Source organism: Geotrypetes seraphini, chromosome 17 (assembly GCF_902459505.1).
Source record: "Geotrypetes seraphini chromosome 17, aGeoSer1.1, whole genome shotgun sequence".
Taxonomy (NCBI): domain Eukaryota; kingdom Metazoa; phylum Chordata; class Amphibia; order Gymnophiona; family Dermophiidae; genus Geotrypetes; species Geotrypetes seraphini.
In genome coordinates, this window is record NC_047100.1 from 8,488,382 (window position 1) to 8,511,619 (window position 23,238).

At 44.7% G+C, this 23,238-nt stretch overlaps 1 protein-coding gene across 4 annotated transcripts in view; it reads left to right on the forward strand.

The window, feature by feature from the left end:
- Nucleotides 1-7,244: 7,244 nt before the first annotated feature.
- CFAP92 (cilia and flagella associated protein 92 (putative)) overlaps nucleotides 7,245-23,238 on the forward strand; it is a 103,445-nt gene continuing 87,451 nt past the window's right edge. For 2 of the 4 annotated variants that reach the window (XM_033926644.1, XM_033926649.1), the window contains exons 1-2: nucleotides 7,375-7,545; nucleotides 22,509-22,936. In XM_033926644.1, the coding sequence (XP_033782535.1) occupies nucleotides 22,561-22,936 (376 nt within the window). In that variant the 5' untranslated portion in view covers nucleotides 7,375-7,545; nucleotides 22,509-22,560. Of the gene's footprint in view, nucleotides 7,350-7,374; nucleotides 7,546-22,508; nucleotides 22,937-23,238 lie in introns of those variants that run through there. The other 2 variants (XM_033926645.1, XM_033926647.1) reach the window with 2 other exon arrangements.

The following is a 23,238-nucleotide window of genomic DNA, read 5'->3' on the forward strand; positions in this document are numbered from 1 at the left end:
GGGGCGGGGCTTCAGCTTCGAAAACGTGCGACTTTTAGGCGTTCTCTCCTGGAGGACCACCAGGCCAATCGGGTTTTCAGGCTAGCCCTAATGAATATGCATGAGAGAGATTTGCATAGGATGGAAGTGATAGGCATGCAAATTTTCTTCATGCATATTCATTAGGGCTAGCCTGAAAACCCAATTGGCCTGGTGTTCCTCCAGGACAGGGTTGGGAACCACTGCTCTATACTATGGAGAAATTGTACACAGGATTGCTAGTCCTGTTTCTAAAGCCTTTACTCCGGTTGAATGTATTAGCGAAAGAAGCACTTACTTACTTCTTCTTTTCCTTTCTCTCCTCTCTTCTATCTTCCATCTTCCAAAGTATTTAGATCAATGCTGTCTTGTTAAAATGTTTATTTTATTTTTATTTTTCCTCTAACTCTACTTTTCACTTCTCTATTACCCTCCAGGTACTTTAGTTAGATTGTGAGCCTTCGGGACAGTAAGGGAATTTTTCAAGTACCTTTCTTATTTCTAATCTTAATGTATATTTTCTGTAAACCGCTTAGAACCTAACGGATGTAGCGGTATATAAGAAATAAATTACATTACATTACAAAGAACAAAATAATAATAATTCAAAGCATCAGGGAAAATGAAGCTTTGGCAAGTCTTTAGAAAAAATATTTCTAAGAACGAGTCGATTAAAAACTAGATTCCTTATAGCTTGCGATCTTTTCTTTAACGAGCATACAATTTATAAGATCTTTTGTAAAGCTGATTCTAACTTTCCTGCGCACACCTTTACAGTACCGTTCAAGACCACTTACATTGGTGAAAGGTATGGGATTTAGCCTTGGCTCACAATCTGCTTTTGTACCTGAGATCAACGATGGTCAAGTGACTTGCCCAACATCACAAAGAGTTTGAATCTTCCCTGGTCCTCTGTTTTATTAGAATACTCCTCCACTTTAAGTTCATTTTCGCTGGGATCAAATACAACTGCCAACATTTTGCCTACATTTGTTCTTGGAAAGATTTTTCTAGGACCTTGTCCAAATCTTAAAGAACCAGGACTGATGCCTCCAATTATCTTTCAAACTCCTATACCCTTCCTCAAATGTTGATAATTAAACTCAACAAATATGATTACCCCTTCCTAAAACAATCCCTAAAAATGTACAATTTGATTATAAGCAAAAATAACATAAAATCATATCATACAGTCAAACCTTGGATAGTGAGTAACGTGGTTACAAGTGTTAAGAAAAACATCTTCTTAAATTTTAACTTGATAAATGAGCGTTGTCTTGCAGTACAAGCACATATATGTGCATCATGTCAAATATGCACAATATATGCATGTCGCATCACTGCGGCTGAATATAATACATGCACCCGCAGTTCAAGCACGCACAACATACGCACATCTCACGCTGAGCGCGGCTCAATGTAATAAAAGCATCACGCCCAGTTCGCCCGCAGTGTAGTGACTGTTCAAAACAAGTGAGATCTTGCAATACAAGTACATACAGTACTGTATTTTCTATTAAAGTTTTTGGGATGTGGAACAAATTGTCCAAGTTCCCATTATTTCCTATGGGGAAATTCACTTTGCTGTATTAGTGCTTTGGATTACAAACACTCTTCTGGAACGAATTATGCTCGCAAACCAAGGTACTACTGTATATGTAAAACCAAGCCTTACAAACAGTTCTAATCTTGTGAATTTTATGGACCCAACATGGTTCATGTTTCAGCTTCTGTAGGGAAGCCTTCCTCAGGGGTTGACCCAGTAGATGGCGCTGGTAAGGCTGAATGGAAGAGGGCATATACGTAAACCACCAAAGACGCCGTGGAAACTTGCACGCAGCATCAAAGTGAAACAAACAAACAAACAAAAATGCTGCGTGCAAGTTTCCAATGCGTCTTTGGGGGTTTATATGCCCTCTTCCATCCAGAAGCCAAAACATGGACTATGTTAGGCCCACAAAATTCACAAGACTTGGACTTTTTATAAGGTTTGGCTTTACATATATGTTATGATTTTATGTTATTTTTGCTTATAATAAAATTGTATTTGTTCCTTAAGGTTGATGTGTTCAGTCCCTTCCCCACTCCTTCTTTGGTTTACCGTGTTTAAAAGTTGCTCACATGCTGATGGTTCTTGGAGTCTGTGATTGTTGGCATCCATAGTTTTGCTTTGTCTGCAGCTGCTTTTTGTGGCCCCACCCCCACTCACAGCTGCTGCCCTAGGCGACTACCTATTCTGGCACAGTGGTTAAGATTGCTCTCATAAAGACAGGAACAAATATTTTATGAGCTCTCTCTCTCTCTACACATGTAATACTACAAACCTTGTTTAAAAATATTTCATGCAGTGGTTTTTTTTTAAACATTTAAGCAACTATATGTTGTTCATCTTTTGTAAATGTTTCTTCAAGTAGAGATAATTGATTGAAAGAATATCAGATTCTATCCCAGGCTATAAAGATGTCAACATAAATTTTGCTCTGGCACCTGCAGTTTTTAGCTCAGTTGCTATTGATTTTCTTGGTTATATCCCTCTCTGAAAAACATAGTAAAACAATGTGGCCCAACATTTGGCCCTTTGTTGGCATGCTCATTGCCCATCTGCTGTTTTTTCCCCATTCAAAGAGCAGAAGAAGGGGCAAATAAATAATATTATAAATCTCTGTCTTTTCATTTAATGAACAATGGAGTTCATCTAAAGAGAAGTCAGTCCAGTTAGGATACATCTGTGTAATCTGGGTAGTAAAGGAAGAAAAACTCTTACCTTTTCTTTAACCTCTTTTTTGGTTTAAAGGCAGTTTACCAATTTGCTTGAAAAAAAAAACCCCAACATTTTTCCACCTTTAAGATATTAATATTTTTATGCAGGAAAGAGCTAGCGATATGACAGAGTTCATTTGAAAACAATATTTTGACTCAGTTTGGTTTAGGCCCTCTTTTACTAAGGTGCGTTAAATGCTAATGTGTACGTGTGTTTAGCGCACACTAATCGGTTACATAGAAACATAGAAATAGACGGCAGATAAGGGCCAAGGCCCATCAAGTCTGCCCACCCCAGTGATCCTCACTATCTATCTTTGCGGATAGATCCCACATGTCTATCCCATCTGGCCTTAAAATCCGCCACACTGGTGGCCTCAATAACCCGAAGTGGAAGACTATTCCAGCGATCAACCACCCTTTCAGTGAAGAAGAACTTCCTAGTGTCACTGTGCAGTTTCCCGCCCCTGATTTTCCACGAATGCCCCCTTGTTGCTGCGGGACCCTTGAAGAAGAAGATGTCTTCTTCCACCTTGATGCGGCCCGTGAGATATTTGAATGTCTCGATCATGTCTCCCCTCTCTCGACGCTCCTCGAGTGAGTAGAGCTGCACCTTAGTAAAAGAGAGGGTTAGTGTTGCCATTAGCATGGCCTGCCTTTCATCTATCAAAACTGAGAGGAACACAGGAAATAAAATAAGGGTCAATCAATATTCAGTCACATTAAAAAAAGCAGATTTAGCATTTGAAAATATGTGTCTTTAGTGCTGCTGCACAAATAACAGAACTGAATAAACATGTAATACACTTATTACTGGCTACTATATATATAGCAGTGATATTTAGCAACTATGGGCCCCTTTTTCAAAGCTTCAGTAAATGCAACAAAGCCCAAAGTAGTTGAATGCACTTTGGTACATTTATGTCAGCAGAATCGCTATCGTGGCTTTATAAAAGGGGCTCCATATCAGGGGTTTGCAAACTTTTTGGGTTCCCACACCACTTTAACTGATCAATTAAACTCTTGACCCCCTTTCCACTAGTCCACCGACAGTTAAATATGTTACTGTTAGTCACTAACAATGCTTACTGCTAACATATCACTAAAATTAGTGTACCCAAAAAACAACTGGGAAAAACGTCTCAAGGTGCTGGCCAGAAAAAAATCAAATCAAGAAAAAAACCAAACAATCTAGCGCACTTCAATGTAACTAACAATTAGAGGCTTCTATGAAAATTAGTATTACACGGTTATATGGTGCAATCAACGTGGTGTCTTCGGGTAGGCTCCCTGAGTGCTGCAGTGCACAAAGCTGTGGGAAAAAGCTCCTACGCGCGGCCTGAGCCGCTGGCAACAGCTTTGTACAATGGAGCCGGCCCGAAAATGCCGCGTTGATCGCACAGTGGACTGGCCCAAAGATAACACCGGGGGGCAAGCCAGAAGGCAAGGCCCATGGAGGGAGAGAGACAACACCGGTAGGGGAAATGCTTTTCTTTTTTTTTTATCTAGTGATTGATTTGTCTGTTCAGGAAGAAATGCATTTTTCTTTTCCTCTGGGGTTGTAATTCTTGCATCTTAGGGTTTGTTTGTAAATATTAGTACTTTTAGTTTTTGGTCCTGCATTTGCATAGGGTTATCTGTTTTCTGGTAGGAATGAATGTTGAAAAGCATACAGTGTGCTTTGTGTATTTTAATTTTGTGGTTAACCATTTTGTGTTGTTAGTACAATTATATTGTGTATATATATATATATATATATATATATATATATATATATATATATATATAAAATGAATGGAAAATATGGTGTTACAATTAGTACTATTATGGGGGTGGGGTCTGGGGCGGAGATTGAGTGGAGATGGGCACGACTTAGCCCAGTGTTCTTCAACTGCCAGTCTGTGGACCGATGCCGGTTCACAAAATAATTATTTTATTTTCGCCTGACCGGTTGAAAAACACTGCTCTAAGCTCATTGTGCCACATTTGTTACCAAATTTGCTGACAGGTCAGAGCTTTCATTTAGAAAATGACACGGTGGTTGTTACCCGCAGCTAACACGCCAAAACGGTGACCAAAAAAAAGGTCACCGCGAGATTGGGGACAAGACCATTCACCACCCCGTGGAGCAGTGAATGGTTAGCACGCACGGTGAACGAGCGTTCAATCCGGCAGCTCCCTCTCTCCCGCCGGCTGGCCGGCCATGCATCTCCCTCCCTCCTTTTCCCTTACCTTTTCTTGTTGAAACTGGTGATTTCTATAAGGCTATGAGCTGTATTACAGCCGGAGCCTTGAAGTTGCATCACGTTGCCTGCTGGAAAAGTCTCCTCTGACACAACTTCCTGTTTCTGGTTGCATCGGAGGAGACTTTTCTAGCAGGCAACCCGATGCGACTTCAAGGCTCCGGCTGTAATCAAGTTTCAAGTTTATTAAAAAAAATTTTATACCGCTAATGCAAATTTCTAAGGGGTGTACAGCAATAATAAAAGAGAAATCATTAAAAGAAACAAACCAATTGGTGTTAAAATATTATATAATACAGTATCAAGTTAGTAGACATTAACATAAACACATATACTAATTGAACACAATTGGGAAAGTAGGGATGAACTACAATAATTTAAGGTAAAGCACACTTAAGGATAAAACAACAGGAAGGTATAGCCTTATACAAATTGCCAGTTTCGCCACAAGAGAAGGTAAGAGGGAGGGAGGGAGGGAGGGAAATGCACGGCTGGCCGGCGGGAGAGAGCTGCTGGACCGCGTGAAGGGTGTTGGGGGTGGGGGGATGGAGAGGAGAAGACATTGAGGACGGGGACGGGGCGGTGAAAGGGACAACGGGGACGGGGTGGTGAAGAGGACGGCAGAGACAGGGACGGGGCAGTGAAGAGGATGGTGGTCCGGGGACGGGGCAGTGACGGGGACAGAATTTTTCCCCGTGTCATTCTCTACTTTCATTACCTTACTTTTTGATCAGTGACTGAGCGCTGATTGGCTCAGGCACTGACAGGAAAGTAAGGTTTGATAACTCAAACCCCCTCCCCCCCCATGCAAATTTAAAGAGAAAAAAAAAATTGATGATCAGCAGGACAGGCCTTAGGCGTCAAAGCCTTCAGGCCCTTCCTGGTGCATCCCATTTTGAAGAGGAAGGCCTGCTAGACGGAGGGAGTTGGCATCCCTCTGGTAAGCCATCCTAAGCAAGAAAAGGGGGAGGAGGCAGGTCATTGGAGGCATGGAGGGTGGTGTGTGTGTGGGGGGGGGGGGGGGTTGCTTTGCGGTGAGAGGGAGTGGGATCCCTACTGATCTTCAAAAAAAATTTTGCTACATTTATTCTTTGCATGGGCCGATCGCTCTCACCAGCAATGGACACATGCAAATTTAGCGAACCTTTGCTACTCTCCGCCAAATTCATTTGGATGTGTGGGTTTTTTTTTTTTTTTTTAATGACTTGCTTTTTTGAAATCGTTACAATAACGACTGCAACAGCGGCCCATCGGTTTTTAATGCAAAATTTTGAGAATTATAGCCCTGAGAGTTTATTCTCATTTTCCTGGCTCAAGTTTACAAAAGCAAACATTTGGGACTTATCAATACGTCAGCTTTGCAGCCTGTTTCTGCCTTGTTCCCCTTGTCATTATTTAATTTATTTTTAACTTTTCACGTTATGCTTATCTATTTTACTACCTTAGTAGATTTTTATCATTACCTTTTTATCGTTGTTTATCTGCTTCTATTCCTTTCTCTCCTCTCGTCTACCTTCCAAAGTATTTAGATCAATGCTGTCTTGTTAAAATGTTTATTTTATTTTTATTTTTCCTCTAACTCTACTTTTCACTTCTCTATTACCCTCCAGGTACTTTAGTTAGATTGTGAGCCTTCGGGACAGTAAGGGAATTTTTCAAGTACCTTTCTTATTTCTAATCTTAATGTATATTTTCTGTAAACCGCTTAGAACCTAACGGATGTAGCGGTATAGAAGAAATAAATTACATTACATTTTTGGCTTTGTTTTGCAATTCATCTAATCTGGTTTTTTTTTTGTGTAGCGCGTCCTGCAGGTCTGGAAGACGCGATTTATAAATCTAAGTACAGTATTTACATCAAGTAAACCAAACGTACCGTTAGTCAGTTCACCTAACTTCCTCCGTAGTTGCACAGATTTGAATTGGCCGCAATGGTGGAGAAAGTTTCCTGAGTTACGGACATTCTGTAGCCTTAGCAACAGACCTAGCAACAAGTCGAATTGTAGTATCCATACGCCACGCACAGTCATTGGAAGATTCGTTGCAAGTCTTTTATTAACAGCAGGGACCCCCGACAAGTGTCGAGAGGAGGACAAAAAGTTTGAAGTTAATGTAGTTGTTCCACCAATAAAATTCTGCGCTATAAAAAAAAAAAAAAATGATGTAAAACAAAAGAGGGAGTCGTGATTTAGTTTGGCTCTAGAGGAACTCTTTGTTTTGGCACACGGATACAGAGGTGACTTTCTTGCTAATGTTTGCAAAGTTAGGGTCGAACTAGATGACCGCAGTGTGTTTCCTGCGCGCGCACTGGCTGTCCTGAACCCAAAGGTAAAACAATGCGCGGAGGGGGCGCCTCGTGCAGCTGAGAGAAGTTTAGAATTTCCGCAGGAAGAGCTGGAGCTGGCGATGGCGCCGACTTCTCTTGGCAGACGAAGGGATCTGTATTTATTTGTAATCTCGTTAATGAGAGCATTGGTGTTACCCGGATAGTGTTCAAATAGCTGCTCGTTTACCTACTGAAGAGGTCAGAACAGAACACGAGGTTTTGTTCATATCTGACATTTCTTTCCAGGTTGGGGGGGGGGGGGGGGCTGAATTAACATTGTTGCAAAAGCCTTCTGTGATGAGTGAAAAATTCAACGTGGAATGTGCCAGTATAGTGCAACTAAAATGTAACTGACTTGAAAATGGAATAAGCTTGACCGTCAAGAATATAAAAATAAATTTCTCAACAATAATAATTTAAAAAAAAAGTTGATGATTATGAGTATCTGCTTAGTTTCCTTCTGTGAACAAAGAAGGTGATTTGAAAATTTTGGTTAAAAAAAAAAAGTTAAACAATGTCATCTCCATCTTCAGGGCTATACATTTAGTCCAGCAAGTTTCCAGTTTTTTTTCCTAGATACAAAAAAAACCCCTGGAAACACGCTGGACTATATCCTCAAAGGAGACTTTGGCCTAGATTCACAAAGCTTACTGATATGTACAGATCCAATTCTGATCCGCGCAAGCAAATGAGGGGAAATGGCATGCAGAGCAGGACAAGAGTATCAAACAAGGATACTGAGTCGAGAACATGTAAAAGAGGGCTCGAGACTGAGTGAGAATTTTTGGAAAAAGGACCCAAAGATGCAATACAGGGGCCCAAAGAACAAACGAAACTAAAAAGCAGGAAGAAGAGAGAACAGCAGGAGCCAGAGGGACATCCAAAAATGAGGAAGCAGGCTGAGGATGAGATAGACACGCCACAGGAGGAGAATGAGGACGAAACAGACATACCACAGGAGGAGGATGAACAAAACGAGGTTCGGGGACTGGCAGCCCATGAGGGGGTCTGCAGGAGCACCAAACCACAAGGAAAACCAACAGGGAAGGTAAATAACCGGGACTTAAATTGCCTATACACTAATGCAAGGAGCCTAAGAACCAAAATGGGAGAGCTAGAAGTCATAGCCAGTAAGGAGGACCTAGACATAATTGGAGTCACAGAAACATGGTGGTCCGAGGACAACAATTGGGATGTGGTCATACCAGGGTACAAGCTCTATAGGAGAGACAGGACATACAAGAAGGATGGAGGAATAGTGCTATATATAAAGGACTCCATTCCTTCAACCAGGATGGAAACAACAGTAAGAGCGGACGGCTTGGAATCACTATGGGTTAAGCTACCAGGAGGAAATGGAGCAGACATAAAATTGGGACTGTACTATCGGCCGCAAGGACAATCAGAAGCAAATGACCAGGACCTGGAGGCTGAATTGAGGCAGGTATGCAAAAGCGGAAGTGTGGTGGTGATGGGGGATTTCAACTACCCTGGAATAGACTGGAGTATTTGACACTCAAACTGCACGAGGGAAACAAAATTCCTGGAGGCTGTGAGGGACTGTTTCATGGAACAACTGGTCACGGAACCAACACGAGGAGATGCCACTCTCGACCTAATCCTCATCGGGCTAGGGGGACCCGCAAAAGAGGTGGTAGTACTAGCGCCATTAGGAAACAGCGATCACAACATGATCCAGTGCAAGCTAGCAATAGGAACATCAAAGGTGAAAAGAACCACAACGAGAGCACTCAATTTCAGAAAAGGGAATTACAAGGCCATGAGGAAAATGGTGGGAAAGAAACTCAGCAGCAGCTCAGGGAAGATGGAGACCGTAGAAAAAGCCTGGTCCCTACTCAAGGACAAGGTGCACAAAGCACAGAACCTGTACGTCCCCAGGTTTAGGAAAGGGGGGAAAAAGAATCGAACAAAAAACCTGGTGTGGATAACAAATGCAGTGAAAAAGGCGATAAGGGATAAGAAAACGTTTAGAAAATGGAAAAAGGACCAAACCAAGGACAACCAGAAGGAGCACAAAAGACACCAAAAGGAATATCACCGAGTGATTAGGAAAGCAAAAAGAGAATATGAAGAGAGACTGGCGGGGGAAGCAAGAAACTTCAAACCATTCTTCAGGTACGTAAGGGGAAGCAATTGGCCAGGGAGGAAGTGGGACCATTGGATGAACGAGACAAGAAGAGAGTGGTAAAGGAGGAAAAAGAGATAGCTGACAGGTTAAACAAGTTCTTCTCGTCAGTCTTCACGAGAGAGGACACATCCAATATTCCAGAACCCGAGGAGATCATAAGTGGGGATCAGGATGAAAAGCTGATCCAATTAGAGGTAAGCCAAGAGGATGTCCTCCGACAGATAGACAGACTGAAGAGCGACAAATCACCAGGTCCGGAAGGCATCCACCCAAGCTACTAAAAGAACTGAGAAACGAAATAGCGGACACACTTCGCCAAATATGTAACCTATCCTTAAAAACTGGGGAGATCCCGGAGGACTGGAAAATAGCAAATGTCACGCCCATCTTTAAGAAGGGATCAAGGGGTGACCCGGGAAACTACAGGCCGGTGAGCTTGACCTCGGTTCCGGGAAAGATAATGGAAGCACTGGTTAAGGACAGCATCTGCGAACACATAGAAAACAATGGACAGCTGAAGGCGAGCCAGCACGGCTTCTGCAAGGGAAGATCGTGCCTTACGAACTTACTGTACTTCTTTGAGGGAATAAATAGCCAGATGGATAAAGGAGAATCCATAGACATCATTTACCTTGACTTCCAAAAAGCCTTCAACAAGGTACCCCACGAACCCCACGAGCTTAAGAAGCTGTGGAACCACGGGGTTCAAGGGGATGTCCACCGATGAATCAAACACTGGCTGGCAGGCAGGAAACAGAGGGTTGGAGTAAAGGGCCATTACTCAGACTGGCAATGGGTCACGAGCGGAGTTCCACAGGGGTCGGTGCCGGGACCTCTCCTGTTCAATATATTTATTAACGACCTGGAGGCAGGAACAAAATGTGAGGTTATTAAATTTGCGGATGACACCAAACTCTGCAGCAGGGTTAGAACCGCGGAAGACTGCGAAGACCTGCAAAGGGACCTAACGAGACTGGAAGAGTGAGCAAAAAAGTGGTAAATGAGCTTTAACATAGAGAAATGCAAGGTCATGCATGTAGGGAAAAAGAACCCGATGTTCAGCTACAAAATGGGGGGATCATTGCTAGGGGTAAGCAACCTTGAAAGAGACCTGGGGGTGATGGTGGACACAACATTGAAGGCATCAGCACAGTGTGCGACAGCCTCAAAGAAAGCGAACAGAATGTTGGGTATCATTAAAAAGGGTATCACGACCAGGACGAAGGATGTCATCATGCCGCTGTATCGTGCAATGGTGCGTCCACATCTGGAGTACTGTGTCCAGTACTGGTCGCCGTACCTCAAGAAGGACATGGCAGTACTTGAGGGAGTTCAGAGAAGAGCGACTAAACTGATAAAAGGTATGGAAAACTTTTCATACGCTGACAGGTTGGAAATGCTGGGGCTATTCTCCCTGGAAAAGCGGAGACTTAGAGGAGACATGATAGAAACCTTCAAAATCCTGAAGGGCATAGAGAAGGTAGGCAGGGACAGATTCTTCAGACTGTGGGGAACCACAAGTACAAGGGGGCACTCGGAGAAATTGAAAGGGGACAGGTTTAGAACAAACGCTAGGAAGTTCTTTTTTACCCAGAGGGTGGTGGACACATGGAACGCGCTTCCGGAGGTTGTGATAGGCCAGAGCACCGCTACAGGGGTTCAAGGAAGGTTTAGATAGGTTCCTAAAGGATAAGGGGATTGAGGGGTACATATAGAAGTAGAGGTAGGTTCCACCAAAAAGTATAGTCTAGTAGCGAAGATGATTTCCAATTTTTCAGAATGTGCATGAGAGCAGTCACAAACATGGTATTGATGAGCTTAGGAGGACAGTTTGATTGTGCGAAACAGGGATCCATATCCATAGCCGAGGAAGCCCAAGCGTTCTCAATAATCCGAGGTTGTTCCGTTCCTCCGAGGGAGGGTTGTCGAGAGACTCCTCGCCGAAACGGAAGGGGCAGACCTCGGTGCCTCGTACCCCGGGGACTTCACACAGGGGTTCCTCGGGGCATAGGCGGTCCCCGACCCCGTCGAGATCGCTCAGGGCGGCCTCTTGGGGTTCGGGGTCTGGTAGGGAACCTCGTTATTCCCGTGAGGCTTCCCCTTCCTTTTTGGAGACGCGGGCCTCTCGAGCGCCCTCCTCACCGTCTTGCATGTGGTGAGGGGCAGGTAAGGTTTGACCACTCCAGTGTGTAATTATGCTATTGTCACATACAATGAATGGGGGAACACTGTAGCTTAGCAGGGAGGGGAAGGCATCTTGAATCATAAGTTGAATACTATCAGCTATATACTATGTATCATCCCCATCATGTTTGGTTGCTTGTATGGTTGACATAGTGGTGACTTCACAACTAGCATTTAAACATGGAGGTCCTGGGCCTACATGGATTGGTGGTTGAGGTTCTGGTTACCATATTGGGAAGACTGGATGGACCGTGAGGATCTTTTTCTGATGTTATTTACTGTGTTACTATTGTAGTATGAAATGATTTTATAATTCTGCTTGGAGTTAAAATATGTAGCATGATATAGTCAATATTACTGAAGTTATGAATTTTAAATTTGCATTATTGCCTGATCCAATAGATCATTTATTCTGAGGGTCTTAAAGTAAAAATGATATGGTTTTACAATTCTGCTTGGAGTTAAAGTACATTAATGTGATGGATTTAAAAGTGAATTGATGATGTGCCCTCTGAGCCAGCAGAGCCATCTGTTCAGAAAGGTGTTAAATGCCCCATTCAATAGAGCACAAAAGAAAGGATTGAGCCATCACCTTCAGAAAGTATTAAGTACACCTATTCAGATAAGACAAAAGACATGGCCAAGGTGGATACCAGAACTAAACAGAACTCTACTACCCCATAATAGAAGGTGTATCAGTGGAGCAGGATGTAGATCAATAGAAGCCCTTCACACCAAATTCATCTTTGGACTACTCCAGTCTGCAAGATCAATAGAAGCTCTTCACACCATTTTAAGCCACTCAAAGAAGATTCAGTCAGATGAACAGAGAAACTGCTATGCATTATGGGTCCAGAGAATAGATTCTATTTTTAGAACAGGTCTCAGCCTTATAAATATGAGGGGAAATCCTTTCTAACAAAGGCTCTTTGCCTCTTCCTTTGGAATCAGCCTGGATCAAGCTGCAACAATAACTCTGTTTCCTAGATCACCATGCTGCAACATCTTTCCAGGCCATGTGCTTCTATCTGCCATGGGCCCAAGTAGGCCTTGCGGCCTCTTCTCCATTTTAAGGATTATTCACATAGTGAGTAACTTTTTGAATCCAGATAAATTTATCCTTCTGCTTTAGCAACAGGCTCAAGGCGACAGATCAAAGAAGAAGGGGAAAGAAGGAGGGGAAGAGTACGTGGAGAGATAAGAGGAGGGACTTAGACATAGGGGATGCTATACAGAAACTAAGATAGTTAGTTGTCAAAAAGGTGAGTCTTCAGGTTTTATCTGAATCTAGTGTAGTTTGTCTCTTTCCTCATAGCATCTGGTAGGTCATTCCAGATTTTTACACTCAGATAGGTTAGCATAGAGTGGAAAATTCATTTGTAATGGAGGTATTTTGTGGATGGTAGGTTTAGTTGGACTCTGTTAAGAATTCTTTTTGATGTCATCCAAACATCTGCTATAATAATTCTCTTGCGCACTTCAAAGTTGGTGGATCCGTGGCGCTGTGCCCGCACATGCGCAGTGCCAGCCTCAGCTGATTCCTGATCTACAACGCCTGCTGACTTCTGACTATGCTGTGCTTGCTGGCTTCCCAACCCTGTTCCTCTGAAACTGGAGACAGGGGAAGGAGGAGAAGCGAAGCCGGCAAGCACAGTGTTAGAGCCCCCAGAGCATGGCCGAAGTCGCTTCCTGGCTAGGGTGGCATTGAAGGAAGATAGGACAGGGAGGGAGGTTTCAACTCGCTGCTCCTGCTTGCTTTGAGCCTTCCTCGCTGCTGGGTCTTGCCTTCGTGGAAATAGAAAGTAGATGGGACCTGGCAGCGACGAAGGACCGAAGCAAGCAGAAGCATCGAGTTCTGAATGCTATGCTGCCGAAGGCTGTGAGAGACCTGGAAAGGGGGGGGGGGAAATTAGAAATGCTTCCGATGGCTGTATGAGACTGGGGGGAAGGAGAAATGCTGCTGACGGCTGTGTGAGACCACGGGGGGAATACTGCAGCAGCACCCTTTTGGGGAGACAGAGGGAATGAGGGAGAAGGAAGACCAGGGCGGGGGAGGGAGAGAAATGCTGTTGCACAGGGGGAAGGGAGAAGGGCTACTTGTGGACAGGGGGAGCAGGGAAGGGGTGCTGCTGTTTGACAAGGGGGAGGTAAAAGGAAGGGCGAAGGGCTTCTGTTGGACAGGGGGGAGCAGGGAAGGTTTCCTACTGGACAAGGGGGAGAGACAGAAATAAATAAATACAGACAGACAGTGGGCAGGGAAGAAAGACATGCATGGGGTCAGGGAGAGAGACAGAAATAAAGACAGACATAAAGAAAGAAAGGGGGCAGGGAGAGAAAGAAAGACAGACATACAGAAAGAGAAAGAAATGCCTAAGTCTAAACATCTATTCTAGCACCCATTAATGTAACGGGCTAAAAAACTAGTTAGAGAATAATTGGATGAGAGGGGCTGCTGACCATCCATATAGGATCTGTTGTAGGATACATGACGATTTGAAGATATTTCGGGACGATATTGGGAGCCAATGTAGTTGCCTGATGAAGGTTGTGATGGCTAACGGTTCTGCCAAGACATCGCATAGCTCTCTGAGCACTCTTGGGTGCAGATGGGACCGGACAATCTGCACCCAAGAGTGCTCAGAGAGCTATGCGATGTCTTGGCGGAACCGTTAGCCATGCTCTTCAATCTCTCCCTAAGTATGGGGAGAGTCCCCCTGGACTGGAAAACTGCCAACGTTGTTCCTCTGCACAAAAAGGGTTGCAGAGCGGAGGCTGCGAATTACAGACCAGTAAGTCTCACATCAATAGTGTGTAAACTCATGGAAACTCTACTTAAAGGGAAATTAGACACGATATTGGATGAGGGGAATCTGAGGGATCCCTGTCAACATGGATTCACTAGGGGCAGGTCATGCCAATCCAATCTTATCAGCTTCTTTGACTGGGTGACAGGAAAGCTAGACTCGGGAGAGTCTCTGGACATAAGAACATAAGAATTGCCATCTCCGGATCAGACCCATGGTCCATCGAGTCCGGCGATCCGCACACGCGGAGGCCCAGTCAGGTATACACCTGATTGTTCTAATCACCCATATCCCTCTATGCCTCTCATAAGGAGATGTGCATCTAATTTGCCTTTGAATCCTAGCACAGTGGATTCCTTAATAACCTCCTGTGGTAGAGCATTCCATGCATCCACCACTCGCTGCGTAAAGCAGAACTTCCTGACATTTGTCCTGGACTTGTCACCCCTTAGCTTCAAACCATGTCCTCTTGTCCGTGTCACATTGGACAATGTAAATAATTTGTTTTTCTGCTCTATTTTATCGATGTCTTTCAGTATTTTGAACGTCTCTATCATGTCCCCTCGCAGCCTCCTCTTCTCAAGGGAGAACAATCCTAGTTTCTTGAGTCGTTCCTCGTATTCCAATTTCTCCATACCTCTTATTAGTTTCGTTGCTCGTCTCTGCACCCTCTCCAGCAGTTTTATATCCTTCTTTAGGTTGGGAGACCAATGTTGTACACAGTATTCCAAGTGTGGTCTGACCATTGCTCTATAAAGCGGCATTATGACTTTCTCCGATCTACTCGTGATTCCTTTCTTTATCATGCCCAACATTCTGTTTGCTTTCTTTGCCGCTGCCGCACATTGTGCCGACGGCTTCAGGGTCCTATCTATCAGTACACCCAGGTCCTTTTCTTGTTCGCTCTTACCCAGAGTTGCTCCTGACATTCTATACTCGTGTTCCTTATTCTTACTACCTAAATGCATTACTTTGCATTTCTCCACGTTGAACTTCATCTGCCATTGCTCTGCCCATTTCTCTAGCTGATACAAGTCGCTTTGGAGTTCCTCGCTATCTTCCTGCGATCTGATTTCCCGGCATAGCTTTGTGTCGTCTGCAAACTTAATGATCTCACTGGATATTCCGCCTTCCAGGTCATTGATATATATATTAAATAGAATCGGCCCAAGTACCGAGCCCTGGGGCACACCACTAGTCACTTTCTCCCAGTCTGAGAACTTCCCATTTATGCCCACTCTCTGCTTCCTGTTTTCCAGCCATTTGCCTATCCACCTTTGTATATCTCCCTCTATTCCATGGCTTTGTAGTTTCCTGAGAAACTACAAAGACATAGTGTACTTGGATTTCAGTAAAGCGTTTGACAGTGTCCCACACCGTAGACTATTAAACAAGATGAAATCGATGGGGTTAGGTGAGAAACTAACTGCATGGGTCAATGATTGGCTGAGTGGAAGACTTCAGAGGGTGGTGGTCAATGGTACCCTCTCTAAGACATCTGAGGTGACTAGCGGAGTGCCACAGGGCTCAATCCTGGGACCATCTCTTTTTAACATATTCATAAGGGACTTGACCCGAGGGCTTCAGGGAAAAGTAGCGCTGTTTGCCGACGACGCCAAACTGTGTAATATAGTAGGTGAAAGCGATCTCACGGATGGTATGACGCAGAATCTGATCAAGTTGAAAAATTGGTCCTCCACATGGCAGCTGGGCTTCAACGCAAAGAAGTGTAAGGTGATGCATCTCGGCAGCAGAAATCCATGCAGAACATACACCTTGAATGGAGAAACACTAGCTACGACTTCAGAAGAACGGGACTTGGGAGTAATCATCAGTGCAGACATGAAGGCTGCCAAACAGGTAGAGAAGGCCTTATCCAAGGCAAGGAGAATGATGGGATGTATCAATAGAAGCTTCGTCAGCCGTAAACCTGAAGTCATAATGCCACTGTACAGAACCATGGTGAGACCTCATCTGGAGTACTGTGTGCAATTCTGGAGACCACATTACCGTAAAGATGTACTTCGAGCTGAGTCAGTCCAGCGAATGGCCACTAGGATGGTCTCCGGACTCAAGGGTCTCTCATACGAGGAAAGACTGGGCAAGTTGCAGCTCTACTCTCTAGAGGAGCGCAGGGAGAGGGGTGACATGATTGAGACATTTAAGTACGTCAAAGGTCGTATCGAGGTGGAAAACGACATATTCTTTCCTAAGGGACCTTCAGTCACAAGGGGGCACCCGCTCAAACTCAGAGGAGGGAGATTTGGTGGTGACACCAGGAAGTATTTCTTCACAGAAAGGGTGGTGGATCACTGGAACAAACTACCGGTGCAGGTGATCAAGGCCACTAGCGTGCTCGACTTTAAGAATAAATGGGACATCCATGTGGGATCTCTACGTGGGTCGAGCAACACTCTGACTTAATGGGGTGGGTCAGTAGAGTGGGCAGACTTGATGGGCTATAGCCCTTTTCTGCCGTCATCTTTCTATGTTTCTATGTGATTGAGTCAAATTTCTTTAATTTGTAGATTAGTCTAACGGCTGTGATCTGGATGAGTTGTAGTTTGTAGATAAGAGTGATGTTGATGCCAAGGTAGGTGGAGTTGCAATAGTCCAGTTGGGGTAGGACCATCATCTGAATGATCAGAGCAAAGTGGTGTACATAAGAACATAAGAACATAAGAAGAACATAAGAAGTTGCCTCCACTGGGTCAGACCGAGGTCCATCTCGCCCAGCGGTCCGCTCCCGCGGCGGCCCATCAGGTCCGTGACCTGTGAAGTGGTTTCTGCCTATTTCTATAAACTACCTCTAGTTATATCTGTACCCCTCTATCTCCTTATCCTCCAGGAACCTATCCAAACCCTCCTTGAACCCCTGTACAGAGTTCTGGCCTATCACATTCTCTGGAAGCGCGTTCCATGTGTCCACCACCCTCTGGGTAAAAAAGAACTTCCTAGCATTTGTTTTAAACCTGTCCCCTTTCAGTTTCTCTGAGTGACCCCTAGTGCTTGTGGCTCCCCACAGTTTGAAAAATCTGTCCTTATTCACTTTCTCTATGCCCTTAAGGATTTTGAAGGTTTCTATCATGTCCCCTCTAAGTCTCCTCTTCTCCAGGGAGAACAGCCCCAGCATTTTTAACCTGTCAGCGTATGAAAAATTTTCCATACCATTTATTAGTTTAGTCGCCCTCCTCTGCACTCCCTCGAGTATCGCCATGTCCTTCTTGAGGTACGGTGACCAGTATTGAACACAGTACTCCAGGTGCGGGCGCACCATTGCGCGATACAGCGGCATGATGACTTCCTTCGTCCTGGTTGTAATACCTTTTTTGATGATGCCCAGCATTCTGTTTGCTTTCTTTGAGGCTGTCGCACATTGCGCCGATGGTTTCAGTGATGTGTCGACCATCACCCCCAGGTCCCTTTCAAGGTTACTCACCCCTAGCAGTGTTCCCCCCATTTTGTAGCTGAACATCGGGTTCTTTTTCCCTACATGCATGACCTTGCATTTTTCTACGTTAAAACTCATTTGCCACTTTTTTGCCCAGTCTTCCAGTTTCGTTAGGTCCCTTTGCAGGTCTTCACAGTCTTCCGTGTTTCTAACCCTGCTGCAGAGTTTGGTGTCATCAGCAAATTTGATAACCTCACATTTTGTCCCTGCCTCCAGATCATTAATAAATATGTTGAACAGTAGAGGTCCCAGCACTGACCCCTGTGGAACTCCGCTCGTGACCCATTGCCAGTCAGAGTATTGGCCTTTTACTCCAACCCTCTGCTTCCTGCCAGCCAACCAGTGTTTGATCCATCGGTAGATATCCCCTTGCACCCCGTGGTACCACAGCTTTTTAAGTAGCCGTTCATGAGGTACCTTGTCGAAGGCTTTTTGGAAGTCAAGGTAAATGATGTCTATGGATTCCCCCTTATCCATCTGGCTGTTTATTCCCTCAAAGAAGTACAGCAAGTTCGTGAGGCATGACCTTCCCTTGCAGAAGCCATGTTGGCTCGCCTTCAGTTGTCCATGGTTTTCTATGTATTCGCATATTGTGTCCTTTACCATTGCTTCCATCATCTTCCCTGGAACCGAGGTCAAGCTCACAGGCCTGTAGTTTCCCGGGTTACCCCTTGATCCCTTCTTAAAGATGGGCGTGACATTTGCTATTTTCCAGTCCTCTGGGATCTCCCCTGTTTTTAGGGAGAGGTTACATATTTGGCGAAGTGTCTCTGCTATTTCGTTTCTCAGTTCTTTTAGTACCCTTGGGTGGATGCCGTCCGGGCCTGGTGATTTGTCGCTCTTTAGTCTGTCTATCTGTCTGAGGACATCCTCTTTGCTCACCTCTAGTTTTACCAACCTTTCATCTTGTTCTCCGTTTATAATCTCCTCGGGTTCCGGAATATTGGTTGTGTCCTCTCTGGTGAAGACTGACGAGAAGAATTTGTTTAACCTGTCAGCTATCTCTTTTTCCTCCTGTATCGCTCCTTTCCTGTCTCCGTCATCCAGTGGTCCCACTTCCTCTCTGGCTGGTTGTCTCCCTTTCACATACCTGAAGAAGGGTTTGAAGTTTCTTGCTTCTCCTGCCAGTCTTTCCTCATATTCTCTCTTTGCTTTCCTGACCTCTCGATGACATTCTTTCTGGTGTCTTTTGTGCTCTTCCTGGTTTTCCCTTGTTGGTTCCTTTTTCCATTTCTTGAAGGATGATTTCTTGTCGCTTATAGCCTTTTTAACTGCAGTTGTTATCCATGCTGGGTTTTTAGTTTGATTTTTTTTGCACCCTTTCCTAAACTTTGGGACGTACAGGTCTTGTGCCTCGAGTACTGTGCATTTAAGCAGTGTCCAGGCTTCCTTTACGGTGTTCACCTTCCCTGAGCTGTTGCTGAGCTTTTTTCCTACCATTTTCCTCATGTCCTTGTAGTTTCCTTTTCTGAAGTTGAGTGCTGTCGTTGTGGTTCTTTTCACCTTGGTTGTTCCCATGTTTAATTTGTACTGGATCATGTTGTGATCGCTATTCCCTAACGGTGCTAGTACCACCACTTCCTTTGCGGGTCCCTCTAGCCCGTTGAGGATTAGGTCTAGAGTGGCATCCCCTCTCGTTGGTTCCGTGACCAGCTGCTCCATGAAACAGTCCCTTATTGCCTCTAGGAATTTAGTTTCTCTCGTGCAGTTTGAGTGCCCAATGTCCCAGTCTATTCCCGGATAGTTGAAGTCCCCCATAACCACCACTTTTTCACTTTTGCACACCTGTCTCAGTTCGGCCTCCAGGTCCAGGTCGTTTGTTTCTGGTTGTCCTGGTGGGCGATAGTACAGTCCCAATTTGATGTCAGCTCCTTCCCCTCCTGTCAGCTTAACCCATAGTGACTCCAGACTGTCTGCCCTTATTGTTGTTTCAATTCTGGATGAAGCAATGGAGTCCTTTATATACAGTGCTATTCCTCCCCCCTTCTTGTGTGCCCTGTCCTTCCTGTAGAGTTTGTACCCTGGCAGGGCCACATCCCATTTGTTGTCCTCTGTCCACCATGTTTCTGTGATTCCTATTATGTCTATGTCCTTATTTCTGGCTATAACTTCTAGCTCCCCCATTTTAGTTCTTAGGCTTCTAGCATTTGTATATAGGCAATTTAAGTCCCAGTTTGTTACCTTTTCTTTTGGATCTACTCTTGATTTGTTGCTCCTGCTGGTCTCCTCGCGTGTTGTCTCCTGCGGTGTGTCTATTTCGTCCTCTGCCCGCTTCTTTGTTCTTTGATAGCCCTCTGGTTCCGGCTGTTTCCTCCTTGTTTTGCTCTTTAGCTCTAAATGCCCCTCGGTTCCCTGTGCTGCATCTTTGGGTTTGTGTCCATGTGGTGTCCATTTTGTCTCTAGTCCATTGTTGCCAGTTCCTGTCTCAGTATCTTTGCTCGATACTGTGGTCCGATGTGTCGAGGTCAGATCGACTATCGGCTTTCCCCTTGTTATCAGTTTAAAGTCATGTCTATGCAGGTCTGGATGTTACGTGCCAGCATCCTCGTCCCAGCCGTGCTCAAATGCAGACCATCTCTCCTGTAGAGCTTGTTTTTCCCCAGGAAGGTTGACCAGTTCCGTACAAAGAGGAAGCCCTCCTCGTCACACCATCGCCTCAGCCATCCATTTGTTGCTTGCAGCTCGGTCTGCCTCCTCGCATCTGCCCTAGGTACTGGCAGGATCTCTGAAAAGGCTATCTTCCCTGTCCTCAGCTTCAGCTTCCTCCCCAGGATCTTAAACTGTTCGGTCAGTGTAGTCATGTTGAAATTCCTTCTGCTGACGTCATTTGTTCCGACATGGATTATCACTGCTGTGTCCTCTGTCTCAGCTCCCTCCATGATTCTCTCGATTTTGTCGGAGATGTCCTTTGTCCTTGCCCCTGGGAGACATGTCACTAGGCGATCCGCTCTGCCTCCTGCTATGTGACTGTCCACCTCTCTCAGGATTGAGTCTCCCACCACGATAGCAGATTTACCTCTCCTCAGCTTCCTCCTAGGTCTCAGGTCTGTGTCGGTGATGATTGGGTCCTCCAGTCCTTCCTTCTCCTGGTTGGTTCCTCCGCAAGGTTCCTCTCCCTCGGCTCCTGGTGGGTCCTGGTGGGTCCTGGCGGGTCCTGTCCTCCATCCGTTTGTTCCCTTCTGAAGAGCGGGTGATCCTGTGTCTCTACCATCCTGCAGGCCTCCTCGATGAATCTTTCGAGCTCTTTGACCTGTTCATTGAAGTGGTTTTCTCTGGTGATGTCCTCAGTTGGTTCAAATTCCTCTGGTTCCTCTATGGAGCGGAGTCCCTCTAGCTCCTGTACTTTGATCTGCAGTCTCCCGACCTCCTTCTTGAGGCTAGCCAGTTCCTGACATCGACTGCATATGTAGGCCTGCCTCCCGGAAGGGAGGTAGACATACATGTGACAGTCGATGCAGTATACTGGAAAGCTTCGCTGACCTTCTGCTGCTTCCATTATTCCTTCCTTGTGACTAAAGTTGGCGTGCTGGAATTTGCCTGACGTGTATCTGAAGTCCCTTGGTGTGTAGGAGTGGTACCCGGTGTGCAGCTAGTAGAAAAATAGATAGAGAAGAGAAGAATGAGAACAGTAGAAAATTTTTTTTTTTTTTTTTTTTTTAGGTTAGAGTTAGAGTTTGCTGCTGGGCTGCCTGTGCTTCTGGCTCCTTCTCTAGGCTCCTTCGCAAAGGCTCCGCCGCGTGCCGAACGGCCGCGAGCCGTTGGCTCCCTTGCTTTTAAGGGGGAGCCCGGGCTCCGAGACGACCTCCGACGCTGTGGGGGTGGGCGGAGCTTTCTCTCGCCGCTACCCAATCAGCCTTCTTCCCCTCCTCGCCGGCTTCCGCCCCTCTCTGTCTCTCCTCCGCTTTGCCCGGCTGCCTGCCTGTATCCCCTCTGCTTCCCGGTCCGCGCTGCAGGACAGAAAATAGAAAACAAAGTAAAAGTAAAGGTACTCTCGAGCCGCTGCCGAGTAGGTGGAAGTATAGTCTTCTGAGTCATAGTTGACGCATAGTGTAGATGGTCTTTTTCCGAAGGTTAGCTATTTGTGGTTCCATTGTGAGAGTGTCGTCTAAGATGCAGCTTAGTACCTTGGTAGATTTTTCCATTATGAGAGTGATACCTGATGAAAGAGTGAGATTAGGTATGACATTCTGTTGTGCGGATAGACTCAGAAGTAACCTGAAAATATTTTTTTCACGGAAAGGGTGGTGAATGCGTGCAATGGCCACCTGATGGAGATAGTGGTGATAAAAAGTATCTGAATTCAAGAAAGCTTGGAACAAGTATACTTGATCTCTAATGGAGGGGAAGGGATAGTAGAAGGCATGCATAGGCAGACTAGATAGGCCTTATGGTCTTTATCTGCCTTCATTTTTCTGTTTATATGTAATATGAGAGAATACATATACAGACATGTAATTTTTTAAAATAAAAAAGCACTATGAAAGGGTTAGTTATTTAACAATAAACTGTGGCATTCCCTCCTTTTCTTCCTTTTATTTCAATACCCTTCTCATTTTCTTTGGCTTTTTTGTAGAGACCTATTAAAGCTGTCACAGGAAGCAAATAGAAGAGGTGGTGAACAGAAGATGAACTCTGAAGAGATTCTCAAAACTAATGGCACTGACAGTGGCTTTACCACAGATACTGTGGATAGTAGTGAACTCCAGGGAGATCCATCAGCACCTGAGAAGAGGAGAAGCAAAAATGATTTGGAATCATCACTTGAAAGCAGCAAGCTCCTCCAGGAAGATTATATCTCCACACAAGAGGATGTTAAACCAGAGTCCATGAGAGGTTTGTATATGTCAGGCATGTCTGAACAAGGAGAGGGCAGTGACATATATTCTGAAAGTGAAAATATGATGGGGTCTTCTGAAAAGACTGCAGAGGGAGCTGAAGAACAGGAACCATTTCACTTGGTCACTCTTACAATTACCATAGGATTCTGTGTTTCAAATACAGGTAAGGCATGATAAGGGTTGACAAAACTGGTAGCAGTTACTATATTATACTTATGTGATATATAGTTATGAGGTGTGATTTAGCTAATCAGAATAGGAAATTGGCACTTGGTATCATAGCATATGTATGACTTCATTTCCTTTCTTGTCTCTATCTCTGTCTGTGTTATTGTTGAAGAAGAATTAATTCATTTAAAAGAAAATTACCTATATGCTCCATGCCATCCATTTACAGTTTGTCAAATGCACACATGGTAGGTATAAATAATTATCCCAGGACAAGCAGGAAGCATATTCTCAACA